Genomic DNA, 16,672 nt, shown 5'->3' with positions numbered 1-16,672 from the left:
CGCCCCTTCCATACTTGAGACAGAAGAGATGCTGTGCAGTGAAGTCGAGAATGTCTGTACAGTTCAGTTTTTATTAAAATGCCATGTACAGTGCGGGGAACCGGAATGGGATCCTATTAAAATAACACATTTGGGGGAATGTTTCTTGGCTCTCACTGTATTGATCATGTGACAAGTGTTCTTTTACAAGATGTATATATACGGTCCCTGACATCCATGCAGAAAACATCAGATCAGATCATGGACCTGTGCCAGTATCCAGTGACGACCCATGTCAAGCACAGGGCCAGAACATCCGCACAGATATATACTCTCTGTGTCTTGAGATTTCTTTCAAAGAAAGTATTTTACACAACATATACAAATTAAACAAGAAGTCCAACAAGGGTCCTTTATTACCACCAAAAAGGGGGGAAATAATTTACAATCTTATAACCAAAGGCAAGAACAGCACAGGGTCAACTTATTCCTGCAAATGCCACAGCCCCATGCATTCCTGCCCAGGCTGCTGCTACATCCAGGAGTCACTGAATCCCACAGCAAAGGCTGCCCAGGGCCTCTTAGGCTGTGATTACCCACACAGAAGAAGCCTCTTCTGTCCCTATCTATTGGAAGTGCTGCTGGATTTTCTGCTTGGTCAGTAGATAAACAATATAGCTGAACATGAGGAGCCTAAGTAGTGCAAACACCACACACACACACACACACACACACACACACACACCAAAAGGAAAAAAAACTACTAAAACCACTCTGACCTCCTTGCTTCTGTGCGTCAGAGCCTTGACCCAACCAGGTGCGAATAGGAAGAAGCACAGAGGCAATTTAAATGGCACCTGTCCCCAAAATAATAAATTAAGATTTACAGAAGAGAAACAAGAGTCCTATGGTAGATAAATGCACAAAACAGAGCCCGGAGTCGAGACAGCTCAGGAGAAAACTGTGAGTGTCTGCTAAGTACATTCTTCCCAGGAGTCCTGAGGGACCCCCTTCTTCCTAGGTACAGAGAATGCAAGCTTCCCAAAGAGGCATGACCCAGCTGCAGAGGCCTGAGTACTAGAAACCTCCAAAAACCAGGAGTATAGTAGAGAAGGGACAAGATCTGCAGGGCCTGGGCAGCCTAGGGAATGTAGGCCAGAGGGCAAGCTCAGTGCCCGGTGATGAAAGCCACCACTGTGTGGGCCAACCCAGCCCCAGTCCTGCAGAAGGCAGACTCACAAACACAAAGAGATGAGAGATCTAGATGGGCAAGTTCAACATTAGTCCCTAATAGCTAAAAAGCAAAGCCTCATGGCTGTATCTTGGAATTCCACAATCTCCCTAAAATACTGGGAACCTGGAGCTACCAGCATCTGAGAGGTAAGAAACATAAAAAGGATAGCTACAGGTGTGCGCTGTGTCAGGGTAAGTGACATACAGAACAGCATTTCATTATCGTGGACAATAGGAAGCGATTCAAATATCATGAAAAAATTATCTATAAAAATATCTACATTGAAACGTTAGCCTGAAAGCTGTAGCTTCAATTTTACAAAAAGGCAATCTTGAAAGGATCTGGCTCAGAAATACACAAACATTACACAAGAGATATCAAAGTAGGACAGCTCAAAAAAGCATCTGAGGGGATATTGCAACTGGTTTGTCATGAGAGAGAATTAAGGATTCTTATTGCATAGCGGAAAAATGAGGTCACTTCATTTGCATAATACTGCCATGTTTTTAGATGGAGATGCTATTGGGTACTTAGGAGAAGTAACTTTGGAATTCAGAAACTGACTTCTACTTTGTCCGAATCAGCACCCAAGTGGTGTCTAATATGCTTCTGACTTGGAGTCTCAGTTCCATTTTGCCCCTGCAGTCAGATTTCTGATGTGGCCCTGACACGGCCGTGTTCACTAGTGATGGCAGCCGCGCTGACAGGCGGCAGAGGCTTTGCCCACCATGTGATTAGCACAGACTAGAAGTGAGTCTGAAGTGCCCACCATGGGGAGACTTCTACCTGATGCTTGATGATGGAGTAACATGGGTCTCAGGGTGGTATCTGTGGGCAGCTAGGGCAGATTGGCTTTTTGGTGATGACGTACCAGTGTTCTCGTCCCCATGGGAAAGGACGCACAAGGGCGAAATGAGTTGGACCCTCAGCAGCTTCAACCACAAAACGCTTTGCAGGAAGGGGGATGGGAGATGGGGCCAACAGCAAAACCTCCAGGAGAAACCACAGCTGGCCAGCTTCCACAGAAGGGGAGTTCTCACCAAGAGGAGACTCATCGTGACCCCTAAGTATAAAAGTCTAGGTTCTTGGTGGGAGTCGGGGAGACGGTGGGGTTTCCTTTCACCTGAAATGGAGTGCTTGTGAAAAAGCACATTAGACTCTGGTCCTCAACCTTGTCTTCACTGCTCACACCTCAAACAAGTCCCCAGACTTCCCTGGAGAGGGAGAAAGGGTATCTGGGGTGCGTCCTACCCACTTTCCAGCACAAGGCCAGGCAGAGTTTCACAAACAGCTCTCCCTACTCGCAGCTGGAACCAGGGCATCTACCAAAAAATGTCTGCATCCCTTGGGAGACATTTCTTCTGGACCTCCCAAAGCTGGGTATTCTAGCTACATACTATTCCTAAGGCTACTAACTATCTGGGTGTTGTGGTGTCTAACTTCTGCTTAACAGTAGACAGAAAGATTTTACTCTCGGAAGAGTGCACATTAAAGGCTCAGTAAATACTCAGTGGCCGCCTCGCTGGGGAGAAGCTGGGCTTCCAAGTGCAGAGGACAGGGGGTGTCAACCTCCTGTAGATGTGCTTTGAAGAACCTACTTGTAACAGAAGTCCAACATTAGAGTTCACAAAGCCCCATGGTCTCCTCTACATGGATTCTGACTTCAGGGAAGCTGAAACTCCACCCTCCGAGGGCTGAAATTCCAGTATGAGCAATTTGCTAGCTTGGGAAGAGTTTGGCTTTGAGGTTCTTTGTGTGTGCAAGGAGGGTGAGTGTGCACAGAGACCAGAGGTCAGCCTTTAACGTTGGTCCTCAGGAGCCACAACTTGTTTTGAGATGCACTCTCCCTGGGACCTGCGACTCGCTGGCTAGCCTAGGCTGGCTGTCTCCAAGCCTCAGGCAGCAGCCTTTCTCTACCTTCTCAGCTTTGAGATTGTGGGCGCGTGTTGCTGTACCCAGAATTCTTTATGTCAGTGCTACAAATCAAAGTCATGCTTGTGTAACAAACACATTCCCCAACCCTTAATGTGTGCGCATCCACACACCTCCAGACACCACCCAGGTGCGGGAAGTTACATTCTTAATCATTTTGATCTGTTGCTTTCATTTTTAAAATACAGGTGGTTTTGAGGAGTATCTCCAGTCCAGGGCCCACTACCATCTCCTCCCCAAAGGGGAGAGTGAAAAGGGGTGTTTGGGAGGCTGGGGAAAGTATATGGACCCTGAAATAGGAGGAAAGCACGAGAAAGGGAAGACAGATACAGACAGCCCGGACCATCATCACAAAGAGCTGATGGCCTGATCTAGCCAGTATAGTCCTTAGAAGTCATTCATGTCTTTCTGAGTTACATATGGCCCCACCTAACAAGGGGCAAACCTACCTCTGGGTTTAGTGCAGGGTGACCTTTTACTTATCCTCTGCATGAGAACCGATACCATGAATGAGAGAGCCTACATAATACACATAATAAATAGGGTTGCTGCCCTGCGAACTCAGAAGCAGGGTCCCTCTCTGAGACCACTGTGGGTGGGAACAAATCCATACCACTTTGGTTTCTCTGTGTTTTGTTTTGTTTTCCTTGGCTATTTCTCTCCAGTGTTCTTCTACCTGGGGCTTCTCTGAAGTTTGTTTTCCCTGCTGAGAAGACACAAAATCTTCCAAACCCGGATTCCATGACATCAAAGACTAGAGGCCAAGATGTAAAGGCAAAACAGTTCTCATCTGCTTCCTGGAGTGCAGCCAAGGAGGAGTGGCTGGCAATGGCTGAATGAAGCTGTACCCCAGAAGTCCACGGAGGATGCAGGGCAGCTTTGAGGAAGCCCCAGTTCTTCCACACAGCTGCAGTAGTCAAGTCATGCTCCCAGAATGGCCGAAGAGCTGCTTCTTGCTAGTTCTGCCTTGATCTCCAAAAGACAGCAGCTTTAGTAGTCTAGGGTCCCCATGGGACGAGTCCAGAAGACATGTGTAGGTGTTTTAGCATCGTGAAAAGATCAGTAGTAAAGAATCCAGTAGACACCTGCACAGCCCCAGCCCCTACTGAATGAAGTGTTTCCTACACACACAAACACGAATGCATGCATGCATGTGCATGCACACACGCACACACAGACAAACACACACACACTTCAAGGTTCTCCATTGTCCTGTAGAAGCACACACACACACACACACACACACACACACACTCAAGGAATTTTGTGGGGCTGTCAGGAACCCTACTGTTTAGGGCAGAAACCAAAGCACCTCAGAGCAGAAGGTGGATCATCAATGTCCACACTGAGAGGGACAAGGCTGGTCTGCTAAGACAATGATGGTGGGTCTCAAACCACTCCAGAGCCTCCCAGCTAATCTTGTCAGTTGTCATGGTCCCGCGGCTCGCTCAATGCTCGGGTCGCAGGCAGTGCCTGATCCTTCCTCCACCTCCTGGCAGTGGGAGTCTGGGTCACAAGGATTTGTGAATCACAGCAACACCTAACACGGAAAAAAAGGGAAAGAAAGTTACCATCTTGGCTTCTCCCAAGTTAACCAGAGTCCCAGGGGTCCAGGAATCTGTGATATCCTGTCACAGCCTGTGGAATCCCAAAGGGTCCCACACTATCGCTGCCAGCAGCTGGCTGTTCCCACTCTAACAGCCACATCCTGGTGGGACATTTGAAACCACAAGCATGATCATCTCAGACAGTGTATGCCAGCAGACCCATCCCGCTTCTCTTCCTGACCACAGCATCCAGCTTAACAACCCCCACACTCCTCACTGAGAACCCAGAGGCATCTGTCTCCAAATCTGTATTGTTTTTGGAGAAGTGATGTCTGATGTATATCTACTTTTCTACTTTTAGAAGTCACTGGAATGACTGGAAAGAACAGTACACCAACATCACAGGAAGAAGAAAAACAAAATTCCAACCTCAACCTTGCCAACAGGCTATCCTGGAACTCACTCTGTAGACGAGGCCTGCCCTTGAGGTGGGGCCAAGATGAGAGCCCTTAAGACCAGAGATCTGGATGTACAGGCTCTCCTGGCTCCTAGTAATCCTGGATGTTGGATGGTAGACCGAACAGAGTTCTCCGAAGCATACCACGGGACTGTATTTCACCTCTCCCGGACCCTGTAACCTATCCCTTTACTTGTTATAAGTAAAACCCCCAAATAAACCTCCCTTTTAACTACGGGGAGTTGCCTCAATATTTCCACCAATAATAACCCAAATTTTACTGTAATCCACTGAGACTATATATATGGAAGACACTCGAGGCTGAGAAAGTCAACATCCTTTCTACACGTTATTCTCAACTGTAGACACCAGCTAGTGACAGACTCAGCCTGCTAGACTGCCTTTCCAAACGCCCTGTGGCCCGGTGCTAGTCAATGAGACTGGAAGGCAAGCCTTCTGTGTTGTGATGGCGGCTTGTCCACTTCTTTCTGCTGGAACCACACGCCTTCTTCCTGGTGGAAATCAGTACCAGGCAGGTTTCTGGAACCTGCTAATAAATCCTAACTCAAAAAATGCCCACAAGTGAACATGTTTGCTAGAGATGTATTTATTTATTTATTTATTGGTTTTATTTGGGGGGTTTGTTTTGTTGTCCAAGACAGGGTTTCTCTGTGTAGTCTTGGCTATCCTGGAACTCACTCTGTAGACGAGGCTGGCCTCAAACTCAGAGATTCGCCTGCCTGTGCCTCCTGAGTGCTGGGGTTAAAGGCGTATGCCACCACTGCCTGGCTTGGAGATTTTTTTTTTTTAACGTATTACTAGAGCTATAAAACATTCTACCTGAAGATGGGATTAAGGAAACACAACCTAAGGAAAGGAAGATACTCCATCAGAGACATTTTGTTTTAGACATCCATTCCCTGGTGGTTCCTGGCTAAAGGTACAGACAGAAGAGCCTGAAGGCAAGCAGAGCTGGACTCCAGACCAGACAGTACCTCCTGGCCTCGGCAGTCTTCCCTGTACTACAGATGCCTATCTTACTAAGTAATACTTGTTAAAAGGAGGCTCTTGTAGTGTTTTCATGTAGTGTTTTTATATAAGCCTTTCTTATTAGAAAAATAATATGCTCTCATTATGGAAAAATGCAGAAGAATACAAAGGAGAAACCTTTTATCCCATCATCTTTTAGTACTTTCCAGCTTCTAATAATAATCAGAATGAGTTAGCTCCTGCTGACTCACACCAGACAGGCACCATGCTACAAACTATACACATTGTATCACGTTTCACTCTCTTAAAAGCCCTCAGAGGCCCAATCTAATTTTATCCCCATTTTTCAACTGAGACAATGGAGGTCAGACTGAATGGCTAGCCCAGAGACCCAGAGCTAGCGGCAGATCTGACACTGCAACATCCACTTTGAGAAATAATAGTTCTGCAAACTCCCTCTCCGCCAATGTAGAACCAGAGTCCTCGGCACACTGGCCACACACAACTCGAGTCTGCCTTTAACCCAGGATGTCAAGTACAAGCATTTTCTCCAGACATTAAAAACAGACGAAGTGGGGAGGAGCTGGGAGGAGCTGGGGGAGAGGAAATCATAATCAGAATATGCTGTATAAAAAAATCTACTTTTAATTTTTAAAAGAGATAGAAAAAATACCCACTGAATAAACATTCCATAGAATATTTAATTATTTCTCTAATGTCAATCCTTAAGTATTATCATTTTCGGGGGGGGGGGGTGCTATTATAAGCAATGCCCTGAGAAGTCGTGTTGGCCTTAAATCTTTACATATCAGATCCATTCCCTAGATTCTGAGATAACACACTCACTTGGTCAGTTAGTCTGAGTACAAAATGGTCTGATTGATTGTCTCCTTCCCACCAGTTCTGAGTGGGCAGACAGTGAAAAGAGGCTTTGAAATAGTCAGCAGATATGTGAAATCCTAATGGGCTCTACTCAGCCCACCCACTCTCTAACAGAGGTGGAGCCAGAGGATTCCACCCACTTTCTCATCCTACAAAATGCCCTGTTCTTCCTCTGCAGCTTCGGAAAGAAGGTGCTGATTTTCGTGAGAACAGAGTTGTTCTGGGTCAAAACGCTCCCAACGTCTTCAATGAAGGCAAATAGCACAGGGCGAGAAAGGCTTACAGGAGGGGAGAGGAAGAAATGCTTTGCAATGGGGAAGGAAGGTGACTTGGCACCCACACACACAACCATCCCGTCCCGAAACCCGAACAAGACGGATAGCTGACAGTTGACCTTTCTCCTGGGAAATGGGAGTAAGAGGAGAAGCATTGGAGCCAAGGTGTACGTGACATGAGATAATGATTTTTAAACACTTGGGATAATGGATGGCGGCACATTGTGTGTGCTCGGTAAACATTTAGTCCACACATATCGAAATGCTTAGGTCAGACATAAGAAGCTGGGCTTGTATTTCTCCTCTTCAGAGGAGCTCTGACCAACATCAACTCTTGGCCTTGCACTGTACTGAACTTGGCACCACTCCCTACAAGAAATAGCCTCTGCTCCAGTCTACCCATCACCCCCTAGTCTACCCATCACCCCCCAGTCTACCCATCACCCCCAGTCTACCCATCACCCCCCAGTCTACCCATCACCCCCAGTCTACCCATCACCTCCTAGTCGTCTACCCATCACCCCCCAGTCTACCCATCACCCCCCAGTCTACCCATCACCCCCAGTCTACCCATCACCTCCTAGTCGTCTACCCATCACCCCCCAGTCTACCCATCACCCCCCAGTCTACCCATCACCCCCCAGTCTACCCATCACCCCCCAGTCTACCCATCACCCCCCAGTCTACCCATCACCCCCAGTCTACCCATCACCCCCCAGTCTACCCATCACCCCCCAGTCTACCCATCACCCCCCAGTCTACCCATCACCCCCCAGTCTACCCATCACCCCCCAGTCTACCCATTAACCCCCAGTCTACCCATCACCCCTCAGCCTACCCATTACTCCCCCAGCCCCTTTACTCAGCCTTGAGCGGGGACAGTAGAAGGGGCGTGACTTAGGTAGAAGTCGGACCTACATTTGAACTCTGACTTTGGTGCCGTGTGGCTGACCTTTGGTGATTACTTATAGTCTCCAAAACTCAGCTGCAAAATCAAGGATGCAGTCCCACTCAGCCTGAGGGTTATTGAGAAGATGAAAGGGAATGTACACACTGTACCTACTATGCTGGCTCACAGCTCAGGGAGGGGTTAGAGTTGGAATATAAAACAGCTCCTATGAGGCCATGTGTTAAAGGGTTGGAACCCAGCTGGTCATGATATCGTGCTAGAAACTTTAGGAGGTGGAGGGAGCGAGTCACGGGAGGTATGCCACTGAAGGGCTCTTAACTCTGACCCTCTCCCATCCCTCTGCTGCCTAGCTACCAGGAGACTGGAAGTCCCATTATCCCACATGCTGTCCATATCATCTCTACATGTTGCCTCACAACCACCCAGAGACAAAGGAGTCAAGAAATAGCAGACTGAAATTCCTGACACCCTGAGACAAAACAACCCCTCCTTCCCCCCAATCCCTCCCACACACACACCCCACACACCCCACCCTCTACACACACCCCACCACACACACACCCAACCCCCTACACACACCCCACACACACACCCCACCACACACACACCCCACCCCCTACACACACACCCCATACCCACACACCCCACCCACCCACACACACACCACACTCACACACACCACACTCACACACACACCCCACCCCCTACACACACACCCCACACCCCCCACACACCCACACACCCCACCCACCCACATACACACCACACTCACACACACACACACACACCCCACACCTTACCCCCGCACCCCCCCAACACACACATTTACATAGTTCCTTTCAGGAACTTGTCACAACAACAAGAAACTACCTAACATAAAAAGTACACAGTGAAAGGCAGTTTATGTATGAGTTTGTGACCCAGAATCCAACAGAGCCCATACCCTGAGAACAGGTCCCTAGTGACCATTCTTACAACTGTTCTGTCCTGAAGCACCCCATTCACAACTCATGTTAATATTATATAAGTATGTGGTGTTTCCTATCTATGCAGGTAGGTCTTATCTTCCCAACCTAGCTTCTTTTTTTTAATAATTGATTTATTTTTATTTTATATGCATTGGTGTTTTGCCCATGTGTATGTCTGTGTGAGGGTCCCCTGGAACTGGAGTTACAGACAGTTGTAAGCTGCCATGTGAGTGCTGGGAATTGAACCCTGGTCCTCTGGAAGAGCAGTCAATGCTTTTAACCACTAAGCCATCTCTCCAGCCCCTCAACCTAACTTCTAATGAGCAAGAACTATGCTGTCCCACCTACACAAAGTGAACCAGGAATGGCCAAGGCAGTCACAGCTCAGGTCAGTGGAAAATGACCCCCTGGAACACTACGGTAAGTATTCCAGGAGGCTACATTCAGATTCACAGGAAGTACCAGTTTTCAGCATCCATCACGGGCACACAGTAAAGATACAAATGCTGCAATCCTGCAGGAGGTATTCTGCTCATCCCCTCGTGCGGTTCTTGCCCTTGCTGTGCTGGAACCTGGAGCAGGAACCCACTGACCTGCATAGCTCCTCCCAGTGCTCATGTTGGTGGGCAGCAGCGTCCATTTGTCAGTGACTGGGTTGTAGTACTCTACTGAAGCCAGGTTGCAGGATCCATCATCCCCTCCAACCACATACAGGAGTCCATTCACTGCACAGACCCCTGGAAATCCAGCAGAGGTCACAGGATCAGTGGGAGTATCAGAGACCAGGACCCATGGACAGCTGATGCCCATGTCCTGGAGACTCTTTTCCCCGGTTTCTGTGGCACCACAGAGATGGCACTGGGGTCTGAGTCCACTCAGTGGAGGAACATGCTGGGCACAGCCACTGGGCTCTGAGGGTCCCCACTCTAGTGAGCCTGCTTCTCTTACCAGGGAGCTTTTATTACTATATACTGCTACAGATGTTCCTGCTGCGCCCCGCTCTTGCCACCACATTATAGAGAGAGCATTATGGGTTCTCCCTGTGGGGACATTATAGAGAGATGTCACAGGTCTCCCTGTGGGAACATTTCCTGGGGTACATGCAGCCCTCCCCGTACGTTATGTTCATCTTATATGCTGCTAATGGCTGTGCCTGTAACTCCCTCTTAAGACAGGCATCTGAATTCACACACATCTGAATTCAACCAGGTTGGGGCTCTTTTCTCGTTCTTATCTCAAGGTGAGCTTGTTTGATGGCACGGTCTCATGAAGCTGGACGGAAGAGCGGGAAATGTAATTCTTATTCAAGACCTTAAAACTCATAGTCCAGTAGATAGTGTTTGGTTTTTGGTTTGTTTGAGTTTTTTTATAAACTCAAGTTTATTGGTGATGCTTTTAAAAGCAGTAACTAGCAATGCTGATTAAAGATACTGTCAGAACTGGTGAGAGCATAAAATGTGCTGCCTTCCTGCCTGGATGCACATAAGTGCACATGTACATAAAAGCACAGGTCCTTCCTCTGCCTCAAGATTCTACTTTTGGCCTTTTCTTCTAGAGAAATCATTTGAAATGTGTACATTGACTTAACGATAAGGACCATTTATAATAACTACAGCTTTACTAGTAGCATATAAAAGATGGGATAAATGAAGTATTCAATAATGAGCTGGGTAAATTATAATATAGCCATGTTAAGCAAAAGCATGAAGATACATTTAGTGCTGTAATTAGACATTGATGAAGAATGGAAAAGCAAGTTTTAAAACAGGACTATCCATATGTTATTAAAGAAATAATATCTATATGTGAATGTGTGTACACGTCCATGTTTATAACTTAATGCATAGACTGCAGGCGAACTTAGCTGCCTTACAGGCTCTGTAATTTCTTGTTCATGTGGCTGAAGGCCAAATGCCTGTGCATCACAGCAGGCTCAGGCAGCTGGCCAATTATTAACGCCCCTCTGTTTACACTTCCAACAAGTCAGCCACAGTGAGTTTAGCAAACAGGTAATGTGAGAATGAAGGAAGGAAGTCTACCTGGCAGTACCTTTTAGTCAGTCCAGCCTGGGAAGGTGGGGGAAGCTAACCTACCCGTTCCCAGAGCAAAGAAGCACAAAGCAAGGTCAACAGTGCAGGGCACAACTCAGAGTCACGGACAGAAACAGCCTGGCCGGGCGGCAGGCCCCAAAACACGTGACCCTGAGGACTCTGGGACAGGCTGTTCCTACAGGAAGGATTCAGAGAGCAGAGTGGGGACAGGGAATACAAGGAAGACAATAAAGGACGGGATGGCACTGGAGGATCAGGTAGGGTCTGGCTCGCCTGCTGGGAAGGAACTTGGACCTTGTGAAGTATGAGGACCTTTTAGCCTGATATTGGCAGAGAAAGCACAATACGGCACTGCCGTCTGGCTGGGGCGTGCACGACTCTGCACATGACTACCAGCCTAGCCATCGGGCAGGGGCACTGGGGAATCTTGGCATCAACCTCCACTGGAGAGGGGACTCCTCTGAGTCTCAATGTGTGTGTGTTGGGGGGTCCTATGGCCAGTTTTTGGGGTCCAGGTTCTCCCTTCCCCTAACTCAGAGCCTGTGGATCAAACGGCCACTCTTACATTCAGGACACAGGCTCAGCTCCATACTCTGGTAATCCTGCCGCTTTCCTACTGTTCAGAGCCATTGTCTACAGGGAGGAAGAGCCGTGAGAGTGCAGTCACATTACCTGCATTGCGCCGGCACATGTTCATGTCAGCCACCTGCTTCCAGGTGTTTGTCCCAGGATCGTAAACCTCCACACTCTTCCTCACCAAGGGTCCATCGTGTCCCCCCGTAGCATACAGCTGTCCGCTGAGCACCCCAACCCCTGAAAGGCAGAGCAGTGTCCCAGCCTCAGGCCCACTAGAAGAACCAGAAACCAAGAGGCCTGGTGTCCAGCCCTGGACAGCTATCACCAGCAGGGTGACTTGGGGAGCAAGTTCTGTCTCCCTGGACCTCAGTCTCCTTATCTGTAAAACAAATACAATGAAACCCTTCCCGGCTCCTAGTAAGGCAGACAGCCTGGAAACACTGAGATACAAAGCCAGCATGACCCCATTTATGCTTCTAAGATGAAAATATATATGTGTGTATACATATATAACGGGGGTAACAAAGGGATAAAAGAATCAACTCCACTAAAATGTGAAAAGTGGCTAATTCTCGGCAGTAAAATGATACCCATTTCCCTCTTGTCTATCCACACTGCCTTGTTTTCCTTCAGTATCTCAGTATTCAGCCTTGTATCTGTTGTGTAAACAGCCACAGAGCAGGGTTGCTGAGGTCACCGCTGGGCAGACATCCCTGCCAGCCTGTTCCTTCAGCCCCTCTACTCCTTGATGGGAGAAGGCATAAACCCCTCCAGAGGGAGCTGCCCAAGACAATCAGTCCTTTGCTGTGAGACATGGAGATACAGGCCATAAAGGAGGAAAGTGGCACCTCATGAGAGCAGCTGACCTGAAGCTGGGACGCCTAGGCCTGCCTCTCTCACGGCCCCTCTGGGTGGCCCTCTCTCTCTCCCATTCATGGAGGGATGGGGTTGGAATGATTCAGTGGTTCCATGAACTACTCCCTTATGTGGACAGGCTACTACATCCCCACTGCTGAGAACTTTCTGGAAAGACAGAACTTTAGTCCCAGAGACACTGGTCAGAAACCCAAACAAAGGGTATTGGTGAACGGGATATGCAGGCAGATTGTAGGTCCAGGGGCTGGATCTGGAGGCTACAGACTTCATAAGGTCAAGAACTGCTTATGTCTAACCCTGGCCTGTTCTCAAGGCTGCTGCTGCATAGGCTCTCAGCAGATCTAAATGACAAGACGTGAAATCCAGCCAGTGGTTGTTTACGCAGGTTAGCCAGCGGTTCCTAGCAGTTTCCCAAAACTAGCAGCAGATGGTGCTGCCGGGCCAGCAATGGCTGGCGTCAGGTTGTGAGATTCAGAAACTCTGTAGGCTCCAAGCTGCTTCACCTTCCCTTCCTCCAGGGTCATCAGGAGTTGGCACCTCCGGGACCCTGAGCCGGCCTCCTTTCCACCACCATGTCCATCCCTCTGCTCACGCTGTCCACTGCTGAGGGAGCCAGCAGTCACCAGGCATGCCCCAGCAACTCCTCCACAGCCCTCATCCCTCGGCAGCCTGCTCCTAGACACCCATGTAGAGCCACACTGGGCCTTAGGCAGCTGGAATACAGAGTCTTTGGTCTCTAGGTCCTTGGCTCTCACAGGAACCCACTACGATGAGCACATGGGCTCCTAGCCCTAGAGATGACACATTCCCCAGCTCTTAGCAGAGCGAAGCTTTGAAGAAAGGAATCCAAGGACAGGGTTCCATAGTAATCTGAACACAAAGCTTATCCCAAGCCAAGGTCACTGGGCCTTCCAGAAACATAAGCAGCAGTTAACGACATCATCTAGGGCCTCTAGTCAAGGATGGGCAGGTGACATCCCCCTAACCACTTTCTGAACAACTGGGGAGCAAAGGCATCACCACAGGCATGCCTGAAGCTCCGGGGACTGGAGACCCTGGCTTCCCCGTGGGTTGCCTCTGCACTGTGTCGGGCTGTCCCTGGCTTCCCCGTGGGTTGCCTCTGCACTGTGTCGGGCTGTCCCTGGCTTCCCCGTGGGTTGCCTCTGCACTGTGTCGGGCTGTCCCTGGCTTCCCCGTGGGTTGCCTCTGCACTGTGTCGGGCTGTCCCTGGCTTCCCCGTGGGTTGCCTCTGCACTGTGTCGGGCTGTCCCTATATACATAGGCCTTTAGCACTTGCTGTCATGGCCCAAGTCACCATATGGATTTTTAGGAGGTATAAAGAAGGTGCTAGAAGCTATAATTACTAAATGATCAGGAAGCGGGGATCACGGGATTTGTGGATGGACTGGTCCTTTGAGTATGTGGGCAGCCCAGCTGAGGTATTAAATGCCAAATATGGGGGAGGGGTTGCCCAAGTTGACATGATGAGGTCAAGCACACTCAGCTCTAAAGCCCAGGTTTCTTGACTTCAAAGCATTCATGGGGGGCCAAGTGGTCAGGATTAGCAGAGACTGCTCCCCAAAAGAACTCCAAACACATGCTTCTGAAATGGAATTGTGCAGAGTTTCAACTTCACAGCCCATCCATGTGTACACAAAACTTCTCTTAAAAAAAAAATTAAAACAGTCTAATTTTTATAAAAAGTTAAGGATGTAGGTATGTGAGGTCATAATCCAGTCTCCAAAAGTAGATGGGGGAGATAGGAGAGAAAATGAACACATGTAACTCTACGCTTTCACTTCTCAGGAATCATGCGGCCTATCCACCAGCCCCAAACTGAAAATCAGATCAGTCACCAGGAGCCCCAGGAGCTGTGGCCAAGGCCTCTGCTTGCTCCCTGAGACCATGGGCTCCTGGGATGGTGGAGGAGACAAAGGGGAGAGGAAGGGGCTGTTGTGGCAGCTCCTGAGTGCCTGGACTTCCCCACACAACAGAAATAGAAAGCCATTTGGGAGGTCAATTTCTCATCATGTTGCAGAGGAACAAAGCAAAGTGGGGATAAGGGACCTGAGCTTATCTCCAGCCATAAACACTGTCATGCTGGCTTTTAACTCCCAAGACACCAGCTGCAAGCAGGCCAGCTGGGCTCAACAACTAGAGCCACAGCAGAGCGCCCATCCTCCCTCACAGAAACGGGGCTCATGATCTGAGGTCCAAAAAGCCTTACCCTGGAAAGAGAATTCTAACTCTGCAAGTTTCTAATTCTATAAGCTTGGGCAAAGTGATCCACCTCTGAAGTCGAATCAGTATCAGTACGCCTTTGAGGGCTGAGGTGAGGAGAAAAAGGTTGGAGGCATTGGTCAGGCACTCCTGTAATCCCAGCACGCAGAGGCTAAAGCAGGAGGCGGTAAGTTTGAGGTCAGCCTGGGTGGCACAGTGAGATTCAGAGGAAGGAAGGGAGAATGTTTGTATTCTGGCGCATAGTGGGCCTGTACCTTCCAGAGATGTAGGCCCATGTACAAACAGAAGGAATGCCCTGGTGTGGCCTGGGCTATTGGTGAGATTGAGGCCTGCCTGGGCCATGGAACAGTCGTCTAAAACAAAAAACAGTAGTAACGGAAAGACATAGAAGACAACAACCCTTCTGTGCTGAGCAAGGAGTCCGGGGAAAAGGCAGATCCTTGTGTGACCAGAGCTGCAGATGTGGTGGGACACCAACAGGAAAGGAGAGGGGGGTTGTCTCTAGTCTCAGCCATGAGGAGCGCAGATACAGCGTGTACCCCAATGCTCTCCTGTACCCCAAGGCTTTCCCCAAGGTTCTCACATACCAGCGCCGCTGCGTCGGGTGCTCATGTCGGCCACATATGTCCACTCGTTGGTGGCTGGGTTGTACTGCTCCACGGTGCTCAGGCACTGCCTGGAAGCCCCATCATAACCCCCAACAGCATACAGTTTCCCTGGAAGAGACAAAGTGACTAAGGGTGGTACCAGGGACCGTGACGTGGAACAGCAGCTCGGCTGATGCTCCATTTTTAACCCACCGAGGCATCTTTGCCTCATTCAGAGTTCTGGGTGGACCCAGCTTAGTCTCCAAGCACGGGGCATGTCTCCCTTTGCATTTCTGCCTTCTATCTGCTCTGAAGCCATGAGATACTTAGAAGCACTGCTGAAGCTCTTTCTAAAAGGGGCCCCAGGTACCTGACACAGAACACCAGCCTGGTATCACTGAGGTTCCAAGTAATGTTGCTTGGAGAACTAGATTAAAACACGTAGCACTGGGAGCTACAAGGCAATCACACACCCAGCTCGCTGGCTCTGGGTTCACAATGACAAGTGAGAAGACTATGGAAGAATATTCTTTAGTGAGAGCCCAAGTCCAGCCCTAGTCACTCTTCCCAAAACTCTGGCTGGTAGAGCAGGTGAATGAAGTGTTCTGTGCACACTCTGAGTGAGGCAGCTGGAATTTTTCTGCAGCTCACCTTTGTTCCCTGAGCTGTATCAGAACCCTGAAGCATTATCAACTATTTTTTTATGTGGAGTTTGGCCTGCATGTATGTCTGTGTGAGGTGCCAGATTCCCTGGAAGTGGAGTTACAGATAGTTGTGAGCTGCCATGTGGGTGCTGGGAATTGAACCCGGGTCCTCTGGAAGATCAGCCAGCACTTTTAACTGCTGAGCCATCCCTCCAGCCCTTAACAACTATTTTTAAATAAAAATAACATTAAGGTCCTGTGGGAGCCATCCCCAACTGGAGCTGGAGGCTGGGAGTGAGGTGTAAACAAGAAGGAGGAAATCTGAACTATGTGAGAACAGGGGTTCAAACATCTGGGACTTAACACTTATAGTCTTAAGATGCAATAGGACAGTCCCTTCTGTGGGGACAGGGATAGAGGCCCTACTTTGCCTATGGACATCAGATCTGCAGGACACCATGACACTAGCAGCAGGCTAAACTGACACTAACTTCAGGCTAATAAACACAGACGTGGGCAAACC

General features: G+C 48.9%; 1 protein-coding gene across 1 annotated transcript in view; it reads right to left on the bottom strand.

Moving 5' to 3' along the window:
- Positions 1-729: 729 nt before the first annotated feature.
- The window catches only part of Klhl3 (kelch like family member 3), a 103,267-nt gene continuing 87,324 nt past the window's right edge, over positions 730-16,672 (bottom strand). The window contains 4 exon segments of the mRNA XM_059262395.1: positions 730-4,685; positions 9,768-9,911; positions 11,898-12,038; positions 15,506-15,634. Of these exon segments, the coding sequence (XP_059118378.1) occupies positions 4,657-4,685; positions 9,768-9,911; positions 11,898-12,038; positions 15,506-15,634 (443 nt within the window). The 3' untranslated portion in view covers positions 730-4,656.

Source organism: Peromyscus eremicus, chromosome 5, assembly GCF_949786415.1.
Source record: "Peromyscus eremicus chromosome 5, PerEre_H2_v1, whole genome shotgun sequence".
Taxonomy (NCBI): Eukaryota; Metazoa; Chordata; class Mammalia; order Rodentia; family Cricetidae; genus Peromyscus; species Peromyscus eremicus.
Note: the sequence above shows the minus strand (reverse complement) of the source record. Positions and strands in the feature narration are given on the sequence as shown.